General features: G+C 47.9%; 1 protein-coding gene across 1 annotated transcript; it reads right to left on the bottom strand.

Annotated features, from left to right (window-relative positions):
- Positions 1 to 6,109: 6,109 nt before the first annotated feature.
- Positions 6,110 to 13,967, bottom strand: Rpl22 (ribosomal protein L22). Its single transcript, XM_020166684.2, has 4 exons — positions 13,848 to 13,967; positions 12,054 to 12,158; positions 9,797 to 9,921; positions 6,110 to 6,311 (listed from the first exon to the last, which is right to left on the bottom strand). The coding sequence occupies exons 1-4, from the start codon at positions 13,857 to 13,859 to the stop codon at positions 6,167 to 6,169; spliced, it is 387 nt and encodes a 128-aa protein (XP_020022273.1). The 5' UTR covers positions 13,860 to 13,967; the 3' UTR covers positions 6,110 to 6,166.
- Between the last annotated feature and the right edge of the window lie 4,912 nt (positions 13,968 to 18,879).

Raw genomic sequence — 18,879 nt, 5'->3', positions numbered from 1 at the left:
CCCGAGTCCCGCAGCCGGCCGAGGGTGGCGGCGGCAGCGCCGGCTGCACGGCGGGGGGTGGGGGGGCGGCACACATGCCCGGATTGTGACGTCCAGTCTGGTTGCTGTGGCAACCCCATCCCATCGTTCCGGCAGCGCGACTAGTTAACAGCCGAGAACAAGTTGGGGGTACTAGTCCTGAACTTCGGGGTGAGCGTGGGGGACAGTGGCGCTCGGATAGAGGGAGCCGTCGAGGCGCCCGCGTGCCCTGGGACCCGACGGCCGAGCCGGCAGTGGGGACTTCATGGCCCGGGCGCAGGGAGGCGAGGAAACACCGCCTCGGCACGCCCTGGGCCGGGCCACCGCCCCGCCCGCGAAGGCTCTCTGGCCCCAGGGTACCCAAGGTCGCGGAGGCGGGGTCTCCAGGGCGCGGGCCAGCAAGCTTCCCGGCTAGGCTCACACGGACTAGACCCGCCCCGCACTTGGGTTCCAGCTTCCACATGCTTCTAACCCCCTTTCCAAAGAGAATTAGAAGAAAAATGTGTTCCGCCCTTGAGGAAGGGACACTGTAAAGATTATGGGTGTGATTCCTCCGTAAGAAATTCGTGCAAGCTGACCCCTGCCTCACCCATGGTACCCCCTGCTCCCATTGCCCGCGTGCTGTCTTCCAAAACACCCCACCAGACTGGATCCAGTTCCAAAAGATCCAGACCCCAGAGGGTGGTGCGGCCCTGCGTGGTCTGCGCCCCAAACTCCCACTCAGAAGCGACACCTGTCGCAGAGGTGGAAGGACTTGCCCGGGCCAGCCCTTCACCTGTTAAAGGTGAAGATGGAGGCCGAAGCCCTGGGGAGCAAGACTGGAATTTTAAGTGAGCGCTCTCAGTCTGGTTGCAGCAGGTCTTAAAGCTGCTTTAAGAACGCCGAAGTTTAAGGGGCAGCAGGATCACCAGCTCTCTAATCCCACAAGGGCCAGTAAAGGGAGGGCTTCCTTTCTCACCGCCTGTGTCCATAGACGTGGGGGCGGGGCAGGGGGGCCACTGGAGACCACCGCTGTCACAGATGGTAGGATCCACCTGACTTGGGAAGCTGAAAGCTGGGAAGATGTTGTAGCACAAACCCTCAGACCTGCACCATCTAGGCAAGCAGTTACCAGTGCCCAGAGCCATCCCCAGGAAGGTTTTCCCTGTTCTGGCACCTTTGCTAAAGACCCCTTGGGGAGGTGGCCCAAACACATTCTGCCGGCCACAGGCGATGGATAGCCCTGAGAGGGTTAGATTTATACTGAAGCTTTCTCCTCGTGCCACCCAAATTAATTGCCAACAAGCCCCAAACAAAAGCTCTTCTTTATTCATTTCTGGGCAAAGGCAGGTCTATCCAGCCTGCCAAGATCAACGTGCAGGGTGCTGGGAATCTTCATCTCTCAGATCATGTTTAAAGCATACCGTAGACAGAGATGTTGGATCAGCACAGTGGGGGGGGGGGGAGGACACAGCCAGCAGGTAGGCTAAGAACCCAAAGGGCTCCCTCAGTCCAGGCTGTTTCCTGCCACTGAGCAGAGAGGTCAAAGGAGCCCCAGATCATGGAATCTTGAGCAGGGCCTGCATCTTCAGAGGGCTTCTAGGCTCTTTCCTGTCTCCCTGACTGCTAACCATCCAGGAAAAAAGCCTTAAGATTTTACCAGCCCCACAAGCCCTCTCTAATGGTGGACATTAGAACCTTTCATAGGTCTTCTGCTCCACCACAGCACCTGAAAGCACCCCCACTGCCACATGTGTGAACACACACACGCACACATTAACCTTGGCTCCAATTCCCAAGGTGAGGCTGTGAAAGTCAAGATATCATTCAAGAAAAGCTCCAACTGCTTAATTTGCAACAAATTAGAGTCGAGATGCTCATCATTTACGATGCACCCCCTACCCTATTCTTCCAGAAGTCTGCATAGAAGTGGTATTAGCTAATGACCAAAGGCAAAGCAAGACAAAAACTGGATGGTAGAAAAAAATGAGCCTTTGATTACACATATCCAGTAATTTTTAAATGAGAGCTCTTATTATTGTTAAACTATTAAATGTTTATTTTCAGGACAATGGACCCAAAACACCTGATGTGAAAAGCAATCCCTAAGAAGGTGAACATTCATGCAGTTGTTGAGAATGAGCCTATCATTAAGGTCACAGTTTGTAATTACACTTCAGTGACAATTCAAAAATCAAAAATTTTTTTAAGTATTTTGGTTATAAAAGCACCAAGGAAGAAATCTCTCAAAGAAGAGTTGAAATAGCTGATCTCCTACATACACCGATCCTGGGCTCCACAAATTCCTCCTGTGGGCACCTCAAGCCCTGCCTAGGGACAATTTCTCCAACAGCCTGCTCCACATGACAGCCACTTCCCAATGCTAGGGGTTTTTTTGTTTTGTTTTTTATAACTCAGGGCTTCACATCACACTAGCAAAGTAGGCACTCTTACCACTTGAGCCACACCTCCAGGCCATTTTCTCTAGTTATTTTGGAGATGGGGGTCTCACGAACTATTTGCCTGGGCTGGCCTTGAACCCTGATCCTCGTGATCCTCGCCACCAGTTCCAGCTTATGCTAGGCTTCTTAAGGGAGTGAAGAAACCAGAACTCTGCTGGGCACCTCCTACTCAGCACGGGGAGACCTCATCACTCAAGCGTCCTCTGAAGGGAAGATCAGAGTCCCTTTGTAGGGCCGACCTGGCTCCTGCTTGCTTACTTGAAGCCTTTTTCTCTAAGTGCAAATCTTGCATAAACCACTGGGATCATGGGAGAGGCAGGAGTGCCTCAGAAAGGGAACCTCCAGCCACAGCCCTGAAGCCTTGGCAGCATGTCAACCTACAGTGTCTGATGGCCGCTTCCTGGGCTCCAGCTAGGGGGCAGCGAAATGCTTTCCACAGGTCAGCACAGACTTAGGACTGTGGAGCTCCAGCTCACTTCAAATAGCTAAAACAATGTGGATTCTTAAATCACCCCAAAGACAGGAATGGCTGGATCAAAAATTCTTGGGGATTTGTTCCTAAGATAAGCATTCTTGTGGTATCATTTAAAAGGCAGTCGTCCACCTGCTTCCCTTGCCACACCCGCTCCTTGCTGGGGTGGCAAGTTCCCCACATCCAACCTCCTCCCTCCCTTCTTCTCCTCAGAGGAGCCCATCACCATGACTCAGCCAGCAAGATCCCTCCAGTGGCTTCCTGGGGCTCTAGATTCCAACCAGCCCTGCCCACAGGGACCCAAGGCTCATATAACCCCTTGGTACTGCCAGACTTGCCTCTTGTAAGGGACCCACACCTTAGGTTTGTACCACTCCCTGCTCACTTGACACATTAGGGTCGAGTCCTGAACACAAGTAGGAAAAGAAAGCAAGTGTCCATGGTAACTTGTACTCTCCTGAAGTTATCAGTGACTTTGAGGGACCATCATACCTTCACTGGGGTCCTCTCCTTCCAATAAACCAAGTGTCCCCCAAAAAGGCTGAAGTTTGGCCAGGCACAATGGCTCACTCTTGTAATCCCAGCTACTTAGGAGGCAGAGAACAGGAGGTTCAGTTCCAGCACAGCAAAAATGTTAGGGAGACCCCATCTCAACCAGTAAGCAGGGAGCAGGTGTACATCTACAATTACAGCTACATGGTGAATGGTAGGTAGGAAGATGGAGGTCTGAAGCTGACCCTGGCAAAAACTAAAGCCCAAAACAGGTCTGGGGGCACGGTTCAAGTGGTAGAGCACCTGCTAGAAAGCTCTAGACCAGTTCAAACCCAAGCACTGCCAAAAAAAAAAAAAAATTCCCAGATAGCAACTTTGTCTTAAAGATATTCAATGAGATCAAACTTCCACACTTCCCTGTTTCTCAACACCGATGTGTAAGGCGCCAGTGGTGAGCAAACTTGGGACCCCTGTATTTTACCACCTGGCTTTCCTGAGAATACTATTGGGGGGTGGAAATGTCACCACTGAAAAAGTCGCAGAAAGGGCATTAATTAAGAGGCTTCTGGAAGAAAATATATTAAAGCGGTGGAAGTGAGAAAACCCTAGCATCTAGGGACATCTCTTTATTTCCTCAGCAGCACCCACATACTCAAGGGGACGGAGGGCATTTGTGGTCCAACCAGAGCCAGCAGGGTGCAAGCCAGTGCCAACATTCTATTCTGTGGCTTCTGTGAACTTCAGTCACAGCTTCCAACTTCCTGACTCTGCTGTTTCTGTGCCCTGACATTTCAGATCTGGCAGGTGGGGCATGAGGTCAGAGCAAACTGGTCTAAAGGGCTGCCACAGCCACTGTGATGGGTGAAATATTAACTCAAGTTCACACCACAGTCCCCATCAGAAAAAGGCATTTGCTTGCAAGGCTATTCTCCTTGGAGAACTCACAGTCAACTCCAAGATCCCATGGAGGCAAAATGAAACAAAGAAAATGGACATGAAAGACCTACTTTCCTCTATGCCTGTTACAGACCAAGGTAACTGTCAGCACAGCAACTCATCAGGGAGGACGAAGTTTAACAGATTAACATGCCAGTCCTTAAGAAAAAAATGCTTGCACAATTATAGTAGGCATGTGTTAAGCCACTTTAATATAAAATGTGATCAGAGCTCAATTACAAGAGTTCAAAAAGGCATAGAAAACCAGTAAGTTTCAATTTTATTACAATTTTTAAAATCTGGGACCAGTTATTAAAAACTTAGATGATAATTTCAGCCCAAGGTTAACTTTAACAGCCAAACTAAAAAACTTTTACATGGGAACATCAATGCAATAAACAAGGAAAATTTGCAAACCCAAGTCACAAACTTAGAAAGTTAAAAGTCATGGTAGGGACATAGCCAAAGAGCAACTGATGCCTTACTGAAGTTTGAAAGAAGTCCTGCCTCCTGTGAGGGCAGAAGAGAAACGGGCAAACAATTCTGCTTCGAGAAATTTGCATAGAAATAGAAAATGCTGGAGCCTCTGCCACAAGTGAAATTGCAAAACTGCAACACGTTAAATTCAATCCAAAAAGCACCAAATGTTAAATTGGAGCCAAGGTAGAACGTGAACATTTCATTTCCAGCTATGTGACTCGCAGAGCACAAGAATTTCAGGTGTGGAAATCAGCTTAGTAGGCAAGCTCTCAAAAACATGGATTTATAGTGTGATTAAAAAACAAGGCAGATGTTTCTGCAGAATTGTTTGGGTTTCAGACAGCCACCCTAAGGCATCAGAGGCTCTTTCAAAGTCACTCTTAACAATGATATCTTCCCAGCCTTGCAAACCCTTCCCACCTGTCAGTTCTTGAGCCTCTGCACACATTGGGACAAAATCCCAAAATGAGGCCTCACTCTCTGCCCCATTACCTTGCAGGCACACTACTTTGTTGGCAGGTTCTCTTTTTCCTTCAGTACCGGCGTCAAACCCAAGGCGTCATGCCTACCAGGCATGCACTCTACCACTTTTGACATGAACCCTTGTCATTGCTTTAAGTGGCAGGAAACTTCTCACTGGGGCACAGCAACAGCCCCATCTGTAGCTCTACTACTGTCTCCAGCTCCCCCTGCTGGAGGCCAGAGCGAAGGCCTGTTGCAAAGACTTGTGGAAGCAATGATTATTTACAAATTCTCTTCTGCACACACTTACTTAAAACCTGGGACTTTTACAGTCACTCTCCAACCCTTTTATGGAAGGCAGAATATGCAGCATGCTAAAGGCTTACACTTTATTTCTACAGGAGAAAGAATATAAGCATATGTAATTGAGCATCAAGAGTAACTTGAAATTAAAAAATGAAGACCAATGGCCCACACCTGCATTCTATTGACAGGACAATCTCAGAAATCACTTGTTTTGTTTTTTATGAGGAATCCCTCACTGCATCCAGGAACTCCCTTTGAGAAGAGCACCAGACCCAACTGACAGTCACAATTTTTTAAATAAAATGGGAGCTATTTGAAGCTCACACCTCCACCCCCTTACCAGTTCCCTAAAGTAGCCTTCTCCTAGTTTGGAGAAAAAAAAAAAAAAGCAGGAAAAAAAGTAAATACAAGTAAGTGAATGGCAGCCGGCGGGAAGCCTGTTTACTATGATTTCCAACTTTCTGTCCAATCCACACTGCAGAGATACAAGGATAAACCACCGTTTTGGTTCCCAAGTTTTATTCAAGAACTCATACAAAAGATTCCAGATAAGTGAATTTTAATCCTCATCTTCCTCCTCCTCTTCGTCCTGGTTAATCTGGAAGTATCGTAATTCATAACTCTCTTTGCTGTTAGCAACTACGCGCAACCAATCACGTAGATTATTCTTCTTCAAATATTTTTTGGTGAGATATTTCAAATACCTGTAGAGAAAGGACACTTAAGAACTACACTAAACAGATGCCCTTCTTGCATTCAAGCATTCAAAACCATTACCAGTCAAGATTTTCCCACCCTTCCAAAACAGGTACGACAAATGTACCCAACCAATGCTCTAACAAGAATAAATGGCAGCCACAGGTCACCTAAATTGGCCATGGAAATGAGAACAGACAAGCAAATGTAACAGTTGTTAATTACGGAACAGCAAACACCTGTAAAATGGTTTTTAGCGGCAACTGGATCAAACTGACAATTAGCACAGGCTCCCTTTACTGAGAAGCACTGGCTTTCCAAGCCACCCCACACACTCAGCCCCTCTCACCAGACTGACCTCCGGGAGGTGGTACAGGCTGTCAGGACTGCTGCTTACCCATGTTATGTACCTGCTTTTTTTCTGGGCAGTACTGGGGTTTGAACTCAGGGCCTTCTGTTTGCTAGGCAGGTGCTCTACCACTTGAGCCACTCCACCAGGCCATTTTGACTTGAGTTATTTTTCAGGTAGGGTCTTGAGTTTTTGCCCAAGACTAGCCTCAGATCACAATCTGAGATCACAGACATGTGCCACCCACACCTGCCTTGAGATGGGGTCTTGCTTTTTGCCCAGATTGGCCTCAAGCCACAATCCTCCCAATCTTTGCCTCCTAAGTAACTGGTTTTACAGATGTGAGTCACCTCACCTGGCTCTCACTTCTGCAATGTGATGGTCACTACCTAACATGTGGGGACAAGAGTGTCACCTTGCCAACACCTCGCTCCAGCAGTGCTCAGATTTTCACTGCTGCCAGGCTGACCTTGAACTCCTGGGCTCAAGTGATCCTCCTACCTGGGACTAGAGGTGCCTAAGCACCACAGCCTTTTTAACAGTATGGTTTTAGAGGGCTGTTTTTTTTTTTTTTTCTCTCCTGGTGCCAGAGGTTGAACCCAGGGCCTCATACATGCTACGCAAGTGCTAAACCACTGGGCTACATCCCCAGTTAATGTGTTTGCCTCACTGCCACAATAAGCCTCAGTGGGAGCTAATGGGATTGGAAAACTTGGCAACTGGGGGTCTGGCTGAATGGCCCCAGTACTTCAGCCTAGGTCTGCCTAGCAAGTGGGAGACACAGAGTTCAACCACCACAAAACTTGACAATTAGTTAGGGCTGAGGGCGCAGCTCCGCGGCAGAGCACTGAGAGAAGGCAGCAACTGCCAGCCTTTGGTGCCCAACATACCAACTCCATTAAGATGACACGAGCCTGCAATCATGCTTCTCCATCCTCTGCTGCATCTAAGGCCCGAAGGTTAGCTAGTCCACATCTCCCAAAGCCATAAAGAGAAGAGGGATTAGAATGCCACACAAACCCTCTGCCGGGCAAGGGAGAGGTAACCTCACCACACCTGTTTCTCCCACTACAAAATGGACCTCAACATAATTACCATCTCTTCAGACTGCTGAAGGACCATGTGAGACACAGGTAAATCCTGCCCCATTAGCAAGGACCCAAATATGATCAAGCTAACAAACTCACCGTCTCCAAGAAACCAGTACCAACTAGCAGGCAGAAGCAACTACACAGAGCTAAGAGCGCAGCTCAGCTTGACCCACTCTTCTACATAAGAGTAAGGAATGTGGGGGCTGGAGGTGAGGCTCAAGTGGTAGAGCACTTATCCACCATGTGAAAGGCCCTGGGTTCAACCCCCAGTACAGGGGGAAAAAAAAAGAGAGAGAGGTTCAAAAAAAATAAGTTAGTGTTTTAGCTTTTTTTGGGTAGGGGGTGCAGCACTGTGGTTTGAACTCAGGGCCTCACACTTGCTAAGCAGGCATTCTTACTGCTTTGAGCCACTCTACTAGCCAAAAATAAAAAGAAATAGTAAGTTGGGTATGTGGTGGCATAAGCCACCTACTCAGGCGGCAGAGATTTGGAAGTACACGATTTAAGGCCGGCCCAGGCAAAAAAGTGAGCAAGAACCCACTCAATTAACCAACTGGGCATGGCACTGTGTGCCTGTGATCTCAGATACACAGAAGGCCAAAGGTGAAAGGATGGGTCACAGACAAAAACTTGAGACCCAGGTGGTGCCAGTGACTCACACCTGTAATCTTAGCTACTCGGACGCAGAGATCAGGAGGATCATGGTTCAAAGCCAGCCCAGGCAAAAGTTCACAAGACCCTCTCTCGAAAAACCCATCACAAAAATAAGGCTTGTGGAATGGCTCAAGGTGAAGGCCCTGAGTTCAATCAATACCAGTACCGAAAAAAAAGAAAAAGAAAAAAAAAAAAACAAGACCCTACCCAAACACCAGTACCACCAAACAAAAAGGCATTTGTGTCATTCTATCTACAAAGTACTCCTTTGTCATTTATTAGTTCTACCATACTAAGTTCAGATGAGATATTAAATTCAAATTGCAGGTATTCTGAAAACTCTCACAATGTTGGAAAAAAATAAGTTCAGAGACAAGCAAGAAAAGTTCTAGATAAGGATACACCCTTGAATGTTTCAGGAAAATATACCCACTGTCATCAAGAAAGGAAACCCACAGCCAGGTATGGTGGCACTCACCTGTAATCCCAGCACTTGGGAGGCTGAGGCAGGAGGATCTCCAGTTTGAGGCCAAACTGGGCTACACAAAATGACCCTACCTCAAAAAAACCAAAACAAAAATTAGGCATGGTGTTACATCCCTTTAACCTCAGCAATAGGGAGGCTGAGGCAGGAAGGTATCAAGTTCAAGGCCATCCTGGGCTACATAGGAAGAGCTAGTCTCAAAAATAAAGCAAGCTGTAATAGAAAGTTATGGCTCCTTCCCTCCTCCACTGGGTAAAGAACAGAAAATTTGTAAAAACTGTAGATGTGTTAAGAAACATCCTCATATCATGTTGCAAAAGAAGTCAGAGACAAAACCTTCTCCTGGGCTCTACAGGCTGAAACTCAGCAGGCTGGATGCTCTGCAGGGTGCCCTGTCTCATCCCTGGCACCCTATCTCAAAAAAAAAAAAAAAAAGCCATGGCAGGGAGGGGACACTGGAGGAGTGGCTTCAAGAAGTAAGAGCGCCTGCCCAGCAACCAAGAGGCCAAGTTCAAACCCCAGTACTGCCAGGAGGGAGGAAGGGAGGGGAGGGAGAAAGAAAGGAAAGAATCAGGCCCATGGGAAAGAAATGGAACCAGAGTAGCTTCAGTCTACACGGAGAGCTTCAGCTTCCTCACTCAATCCCATGGTAGCCTTTAGAGACTACAAAGGAATTAAAAACGGAACCTCTCCACTGCAGTCTAGAGGCAAAGGAAGCAAGGCCTTCGTCTCAAGAACGCAGCACCTCTACTGCTTAGAATACCATAGCCTAAAAGACTGCCGGCAGCCGAGCCCTTTGAACCACCACAACACTCACTCACTCCTTGGCTGCACCCAGGCACTAGACACTGCAATCAGCAGATGCAACCACATAACTGGGGGTGGGACTGAGGACTGGGATCCCTCCCCTCATACCTTTTGGAAAAAGGCACCTCAGAAGTTACAGTGATCTTGCTCTTGCTCCTTTCGATGGTTACAACACCTCCACCAAGATTCCCAGCTTTCCCGTTCACTTTAATTCTCTCTTGGAGAAACTGCTCCTGTAGAAATCGCCAAATTGACCAATTAGTGAAGAGACAGGTCCACTTGTCTCAACAGCTAAACTACAGATGGTCAGTCTTTAAACGAATGATCGCAAATCTTTAACGAGTCCTAGTGTGAAATCAAGGCGCCGCAGGTAGAAAATGCATTTTTCCACCTCATCTATATGCACCACAGACAACATCCTCAACTGCTTCCTGCAGTGAAATGTGCCCCGGTTGAAGGCTCACTAGCATGCAGAACCGCAGTGGGTCAAAAGATAAAGACTAAGCCAAGCATGGTGGTATATGCCTGTAATCCCAGCTACTCAGAAGGTTGAGACAGGAGAACCACAAATTTGAGGCCAACCTTGTTTTAAGACCCCCATCTCAAAACAAAACAAAAACGGTTGAGCTGATAGGCAAGTGAAGGTTAAACTTTTACAAGGAATACGTAACGAAAGCCTCAAGCAACTGTTCAGCAGCTTCTAGCCTGGGTAAGACACTCAACTCACTGGTGTTAGGGACCTTCATCAAAAGGGCTTTTCTTGCTATTGCAATGATATGAAGTCACCCTCAGCTCAAAACTCCTATAATTCCAGGAAATGGGGATGTAGCTGCAAAGTGCTTGCTTAGCACATGTGAGGCTCTGTATTCAATCCCAGAATTGGCGTTTTTTTGTTTTTTGAGGTTTTTTTTTTTGGGCAGGGAGTGGGAGAGTGGAGAGTAGGGCTGAGACCCTATAGCCCAGGCTGGTGTCATGACTCAGTCTTCCTATGCTGGGAGTACAGGCAGACACCAAGATCACAGTTAAGAACAAAACCTCCCGTTAGAAGCGTGGCGCATGCCTGTAATCCCAGCTACACAGGAGGCAGGGATCCAGATTGTGGTTTGAAGTCAACACGGGGCAAACAGTTCGTATGACCCTGTTTCTAAAATACCCAATACACAAAACAGGGCTGGTGGAGTGGCTCAAGTGGTAGAGTGCCTGCCTAGCAAGTGTCAGGCACTGCGTTAAAACCCCAGTCCACCAAAAAAAAGGAAAAAAAAAAATCTCCTATAGATAGCTCTTTTAAAAACTCCATTAGAAAATGTTAACTGCAGATGGGAGAGTTAACTAGTTAAGAAATCTTGACTTTTATAACCTAAGACTCATAAATAACTCATTTTCTACTCTAAGGAAGATTCTAGAGGGAAAGTCACACACACATAGGTGAGCATGCTAAGGTAATGTTCTGCAGAGGAGGCAGGACTACCACGTGGGTACCAAATGGAACAATGTCACCAGGGTTAGGAGGAAGAGACACAGAAAAGCAGGAAGTTACTGGATAAAGAACTTCTGGATGGCAGGGATGCAAGAGTCTGATTAGCAGGACACTAGTCTACTCTTTACTATTAATTTGAAAATCATTTTCTTATACATGACCTCGGCAATAGCTGATCTGACGCCCAAAGAGCAAATGTAAATTAAGGAGAAAATTCTTAAGTCCAAATGACCTACAAGGGGCTGTTAGAACCAAAACAAAGTTGCAGAGCCAAAATGTGGCAGTGAGATTACTTAATAATTTTAGATTGAAGTGCAATACAGGAATATTGGGGATTGGGACCAAAGACAGGAGCAAAAAATTGAGTACAACACAAGGTCTGGAAAAAAAAAAAAAAAAAAAAAACAAGCTCCACTGAGAGTTTGGCAGGCTGGATCTTTTTAAAATAAGCGCTTAAGTTCATGACCAGAATACAACAGGAAGTCTCAGGAGCTGCTGTCATCCAGTGATCCACAAGAGTGAGGTCCAAAGTGATGCTCAAAACTCACCAAAGTACAGAAGCCATGCTGGGTCAATGGCAGCTTGCCTGTTGGTAACTTTTAAGTAACATCATTTTTGGAAACTAATGGAGTTAATTCTCTATCACCCAAGTGCTACAGTCCATCTTGTTTCTTGTGAGCCCATCTCCTTAATTCCTTGCAACTGTTGCACACACAAGAGAAAGCAAGACTTAGAAACAAATATGTAACTACAACAGGGCTCTTGGTTAAGTGACATGGCCAGAACTGTGTGGCTGCCTACAAGCTTCAACTCAGAACCATACTCCAGCAGGCTCCTTCCAGGGTCTCATCAAAGCCAGGACACACAGACAACAAAGATGCAACTTACAAAATTGGCAGCATCCATGATTCCATCTTCCACAGGATGAGTGCAGTCCAGGGTGAACTTCAAAACCTGCTTCTTTTTTTTGCCCCCCTTCGCCACAAGCTTTTTCTAAGAAAGCACACAAATAACAAGAAATGAAGCCTCAACTAGTTAAATAAGCTAACAAAATTAAACCCATTAGAGGTCAGCACATACAAAATCCACGCAGAAGGGTTCCTTTGCAAGAGCTTTCTCTGTCCAAGACTAGCAGAGGGACAGTAGAAAGTGTTGCTCTCTCTAAGCTCAGGGTCCTAGTGGGAGGGGTGGCTGATCTTTGAATGAGGCAATCATTTTAGCATTTAACCTTTCCAGCCACCCCGATCTTTACAAGCACAAAAGTCTGTCAACTTATGAACCACGATAAAAATATTTCCTTTTATTTGCCTAAACATTTCTAAAGTTTCAATAAATACTCCTTTATTCACTTTATTCCAGAATTAGAAAGAACACAGACATATAAATGTCTTGCATGACAATTTTAATATTAAATCAAACTTCATCCATTTTAGCCCCTCTTCCTTAATCCTGCCTCCCCCATGGCCTCAGGAGTATCAAAGGAATTGCAGTGTTTTAAAATCTTTTCTCCACTCCAGCCTGGGCAAGGTTAAGGCCAAAACTTAGGGTCTCATTACAACACTGCTGTCAACAATTCTGGCCTTTCGATCAGTTTAATCCATGATTAGCACTTCCAAACCACCAGACAGCACATCCGACGAGGTTCCAGTTTCTTCACTCTTGCAAAGGAGCGTGAATTAACCTTCAAAGTCCCGACACTACTAAAAATGCATTTGTACAAGCTTCTTAGTGCATATCGACTTTAAAACGCTTTGCACAGCCTACATAGAGCTTTCCAAAAACACACCTTACCTCCTTTTTGGTTTAAAAGAACATCTAAAACTTGCATTATCTGGGTCAAGTTTTCAGACAGTAATGTTACTTAGGAGAAAAAAAAGTCACCCTTTTACAATGACTCTTCACAGTAACAATCAAGAGGACTCCTTTAAAATTTAAGCTTCCCGGAAATCAGGGAGGGCAAGCAGACGTGCCCGCAACCGGGGGGCTTCATAGCTCCCATCACAGAATCACTTGAAAGCTCTCCCCCCACCCCCAGGCAGGAACACTTAACAACCGGATATGCAGAGTCCCAAGTGAGGAAGAATAAAGTAGGATTTTAAACCAACTTTCTGCAAGGAACTTGGGAGAAGGGCGCGTCTGCAGACAGAGGTAGCACGAGGGATCTGCTCATCCCAGCCCCTGGCCACAGGAAAATGGGCCCGAGGCCTTCGCCCGACACCAAAAAAGTGTCTTGTGAGGCTGCAGCACCCTAATAAAAACTGATTTCCTCCGGGGTTGCTAGAAGCTCTCTGAAACCAGGCCACCCTTCGGCAGGCCGTTTGTCCTCGTGTCAGACACTGGCTCCCCAGAATGGCAGATCCGCATCCTCTTCCCCGCCCCTGGCCCAGGTTCATCGGGCTCAGGCGCCAAGGGCAGGTGACCAGCCCTGCGCTGACCCGGGGCACGAGCCGGAGCCGCAGCCTCCGAGGCCCGAAAGCTCCGGGACCTCCCGCCCGGGCCCCAGGCCGCGGCCTCCTCCGCCCACCCCGTGCGGGCCCAGCAGGGGCCCCGGCCCGCTCCGAGCGGCCTGCCAGTCCACCCCGGCCGGACGCCGTGTCCCGCGAGCGAGCCCGGGCAGGAGTCGGTCGGGGGAGGTCCACGTGCCGCTCCCGGAGCCGGGGCCGCACGCGGAGCCATACTAACCACGGGCGCCATGGCGGCAGCGGAGGCAGAAAGGGAGGTGGACGCCGTACGCAGACGCAAAGAGCCGCAGCGCGCAGGGCACGCAGGGCCCAGGCGACACGAATCGCTCAGCCCCGCCCCCCGATCCCCGCGGCTCGCCCGGCTGAGTCCGATCGACCGGGCAGCGATTGGTTTTCCCGGGGCGCGGAGGCCGAGCTCCCCTCCCTCGCCCCTCCCCACCCACCCCGGAAGCTGAGAAGGAGGCGGGGCGGCCGGTCCCACTGCGAAGGCTCGGAGGGGTGGGGGGAGGACGACAGAGCCCCGAGAGAAATAAAGGGATTAGCTCTACTTTTGAAAGTCTTGGGGGAAAAAAAAAAAAATAGTAAGAAAATTCACTAAACCGAAAATTACAAGTTACTGGGATGGGGATCCAATCCACAAATTTGGGGAGGTGGGGAAATTCCTTTTAGCCCTGCAAACGCAGGAGCTCAGAAGTCCCAATGCCTGGGAGCTCTATGACTTCATCCTTCCCACCTGTAAAAGCCCAGCGTGGAAGCCCCTGCCCCGAGGCTGCGTCTGCTGCGTTAGCGCTCCTTGCTGCAGCCAGGTGCGCACTCCTCATGGCCCCTACACAGCTTAGATCACCGCTCCCGGCCTTCTAATGCCCCTGGTCCCAAAAGTCTTCAGCCAGTACTTCTCAAAGAACATCAAGGCATCTGGTGAAAATAGTTTCCCATCCAGCGTTTTGTAGCCTGAGAACTGCATCTGATGCTGGTTCAGCAAGGGTCTCCATCCCCACGCCTAGAGCCCTTTGACTGGACCACTTTTCACCTACACTCGCTTGCATGCACTCCACTCTCTGCTATCCAGCTTCAATGCACTCACCTAGCAAAAGCCCAGCCTTGGCTTATAATCTTTGGAGGAAACAAACAACTTGGGAGTCCAGTGCCAGTTGACCACACTCCGAAGCCACCTGCTGTTCTTGACTTTAAGATGCTGGAGCTGGGCCCTACAAACACCTCTGCTCTGGCAACTGCTTCTAGTTAGGTTTTGGATTTTGTTGTTGTTTTTTGCTTGGTTGGGTTTTTTGAGACAGTCTCATTATGTAGCCCAGGCTGACCTCAAACTCACAGTCCTCTGCCTCAGCCTCCCTAGTGCTTGCACCACCACTCCCACCTTCTCCCAGTTAGGTTCTCTAATAGGGGCTTTTGCTTCTTCTTGGTTCCTGTTCTGTTGGTGTAACTGCTCTTCATTCTGGCAGTGGAACATGACAGAAGCAGCAGTGGAATCTGGTTTGCAGTTAATTCCAATACCTGCAGAGCCAGCCTCATATTCTTCTCAGAGCCCCAGCAGCATCCCTCCTCACAGGTCTGAGTTCCCCTCGCCAGAGGTTTTTGTTTTGTTTTTGTTTTGTTGCAGTGCTGGGAATTAACCTCATGCATATTGGCAAGCACAGTATCTCTTCAGCCACCCCTCGGCCCTACTGTTCTGATTTTATTTGGTTACCTAATTAGTAAATCTTTGGCTTAGTTAACATGCTTAGGGTAGGGAAATTAGCTCAGTGACAGAGTGCTTGCCAAGCAAGCATGAAGACCTGGGTTTGCTCTCCAGCATGGGGGGTGGGGGAAGCAATCCTTTACATTAAATTCTTTCTGTTAAAAACTACAGCAGGCCAGTGAGCCAGTGGCTCATGCCTGTAATCCTAGCTACTTAGGAGGCAGCGATCAGGAGGATCGAAGTTCAAAGCCAGCCCAGGAAAATAGTTCAAAAGACCCTGTCTTGAAAAACCCTATCACAAAAAGTTGGGCTGGTGGAGTGGAGTGGCTCAAGGTGAAGGCCCTGAGTTTAAGCCCCACTACCACCAAACAAAAAAACTACAGCAGGCCCAGCACCAGTGGCTCACATGTGTGATCCTAGCTACTCAGGAAGTAGATATCAGGTAGATCTTGGTTCAAAGCCAGCCTGGGAAATAGTTTGAGAGACACTATCTCTCAACACACACACACACACACACACACACACACACACACACACACACAAAAGGGCTGATCGAGTGGCATAAATGGTAGAGTGCCTGCCTAGCAAGTATGCAGCCCTGAGTTCAAACTCCAGGACCACCAAAAAAAACAAAAAACTACAGACAGCTGGATGTAGTGGTACACATCTGTAATCCCAGCTACTCAGGAGGCAGCAGCAAGAGGATGTGAGTTTAAGACCTGCCCGGGCAGAGGTAGTGATGAGACCCTGTCTCAAAAACAAAAGGGCCAGAGGCATAGTTCAAGTGTCAGAGCACTTGCCTAGTATATACAAGGCCCCAGTTCAATCACCAGCACCAAAATAAAAAACAAATTTTTTTAAATTTAAAAAACTACAAACAGCCTCCAACTTAGAAAGTTTTAATTTACTTAAAAGGCTTAGTTTATGCTTTTCTTACTGGAGTTTTAGGGCAAAAGCCCAGGCTCCAGAGTGCCAACAACTATTGTCCCAATACACCAATCAAGGGCAAGTAGACTGGAAGTGTGGCTCAAGTGGTAGAGCACCTGCTTTGCAAGCACCAAGCCCTGAGTTCAAATCCCAGTACCGCCAAAAAATAAAGAAAAGCAAAGAAACAAAGGCACCAGTGGCTCACACCTGTAATCCTGGCTACTCAGGAGAAAGAGATCAGGAGGATTGCAGTTTGAAGCCAGCTCGGGCAAACAGTTCAAGAGACCTTATCTTGAAAAAACTCATCACAAAAAAAAAGCCTGGTGGAGTGGCTAAAGGTGTAGGACATGAGTTCAAACCCCAGTAACACACACAAAAAAAGAAAAAAACGGGGAGGGAGGAAGGAAGGAAGGAAGGAAGGAAGGGCAGGTAGTGTTGAAGGGCAGATAAGACATTTAATCAACGTTGCCACATTGGACCATTAGGTAAAGAGTTTCAGCGACTCCCAAGTCTTCCAGAGGCTCACAGGAACATTGAGATTTGATAGAAAAGGGAGACAAGGTGGATGGGGTGTGCACAGCTGACAGAGCAAGTCATCTTGGTCAGGCCAGTGGCCTGTTTGATCATTATCTCAGTTCTGGTTCTGCAAGGGGTTCTTGAGACCTTGTTTTTGCTGTCATCAGTTGAGAGGAGCAACCTGGTCCCATGTGACAATTATTCCTGCTCTGTGATTCAGCCTCACCTTCCTGGGGGGTGACCTATCCTGGGTGGTTTCTGTCCCTAGTCAGAAAGATGTTTATCAATCAGTCCAGTGGAATTCAATGCAACTGCAGAAGAGAGCCACTTCGGAGGAAAAAAGGAAAAGAGGCAAAAACAGGGCCAGAGAGGGACAAGATGGAGTAAGTTAGGCCAGTGCCTAACTTCACGATGGTGGGAAAGCAATATGCATTCAATAGAAACAGGGCTTTTTTTGAATTTTGAACTTTTCCTGCCTAGTGATATTGGATATGGCCCTTGATCACGGTGGTGGGCAGGGGCAGTGAGCTGTAGGGAGCAACAAGACTGCAAGACTGAACAACCAGTCCCCTGCTGAGCTAGGATCTGCAGTAGTTGACATGAAGTCAACATATATTCAGCTTCCCATATTTTCAGCTTCTGGGTTTTTCAGGATATGAATCCACTGCAAACGGGAAGCCTCTGTAGTGTAGGGTCTCTTGGCTGGACTGTGACCCTGAGAGAGCCTTTAGGCTTACCAACACTCTTAACCACTGCCCTAAGTAAGGGTTTCACACCTGGTGTCAGAATACCTGCTCCTCCTCCCCAGTGCTGGTGACTCCATTGCTCTTTTCTGACCACAAAAGCAATCCAAAGAGATCATAGACACTCCACCCTCTGCACACACCTTCCACAACATCTATATCCCTGGTCTCTGCCTGTCCTCCTGCAGCTTTGGAAGAGGCCCCCACCTGCTAGCAGAAAGGCTCAAGTGGTAGAGTGCCTGCCTTGTAAGTGTGAGGCCCTGAGTTCAAACCCCAGTGCTGCCAAAAAAAAAAAAAGAAGCTCCCATCTATCACCAGCCCCTCCTCCCAATAGGGATTAATTTCTTACAGTCCTGCTCACAAGAGACCATCACTCCACAACTCTTACCTCTCCCAAGGAATCACCAGTTCATCCTCCCTTCTGGATCATTCCCAACTCCATCTACCCAGTCTTCAGTATCTGCTCTTGATGTCCCTCCAGTTAACACCTTCTTTCCTTCTCTCTCTACATAGTACTGTATTGGGGGGGGGGGTAGAACTAGGGTTTGAACTCAGGGCCTACACCTTGAGCCACTCCACCAGGCTTTTTTGTGATGGTTTTTTTTTTTTTTTTTTTCTGATAGGGGCTCTTGAACTATTTGTCCATTTTGAACTATTTGGCTTCGAACTTTGATCTTCCTGATCTCTGCCTCCTGAGTAGCTAGGATTACAGATATGAGCCACCAGTGGCCAACTACACAGCACTTCTCAAGAGAGATGCCTTTTTGTGCTATCCCCAATCTTCTATCTCCTCCCTTTTTTTTTTTTTTTTTTTTTTTTTTGGCAATACTTGGGTTTGAACTCAGGGGCTCACACTGGCTAGGCAAGTGCTCTACCACTTGAGCCATTCCACCAGTCCCCCCATCCTCCCTTTTTCTGTTGAACCCACTCTGGTCAGACCTTGGCCACCAGGACAGCTCTTACCAAGGTCACTCATGACCACCTCTGCTAAGGTGAATCCTCCATCTTCCTCTTCCTGAATCTGAGCATCAGATACCACTGGCCACTCCCTCCTCCTTGCTGGCCTCCTACCTGGGCTGCCAGGATCCACTGCAGGGACCTTTTCTTTTGTCTGAATTTGTTCCATCTTCTGGGACCTTGCACTTTCTAATTCCCTTTCTTCTCATCCTGTGAGGTTTCAAGTTCAGTGCCCTTCTCTGCCCATGACTCTCTAGTGTGGCCCTCATCCTCCCCCTCCTACCTGCCACCTGCCCTCTGTCATGTCATTCTTATTTTCTTTCTTTTTCCTCTCTTTCTCTCCCTCCCTCCCTCCCTTAGTTCCTTCCTTCCTTCCTTCCTTCCATCCATCCTTCCTTTCTTCCTTCCCTTTT

This window comes from Castor canadensis, chromosome 7, assembly GCF_047511655.1.
Source record: "Castor canadensis chromosome 7, mCasCan1.hap1v2, whole genome shotgun sequence".
NCBI classification, from domain to species: Eukaryota; Metazoa; Chordata; class Mammalia; order Rodentia; family Castoridae; genus Castor; species Castor canadensis.
This window is presented reverse-complemented; position numbering and strand designations above follow the sequence as displayed.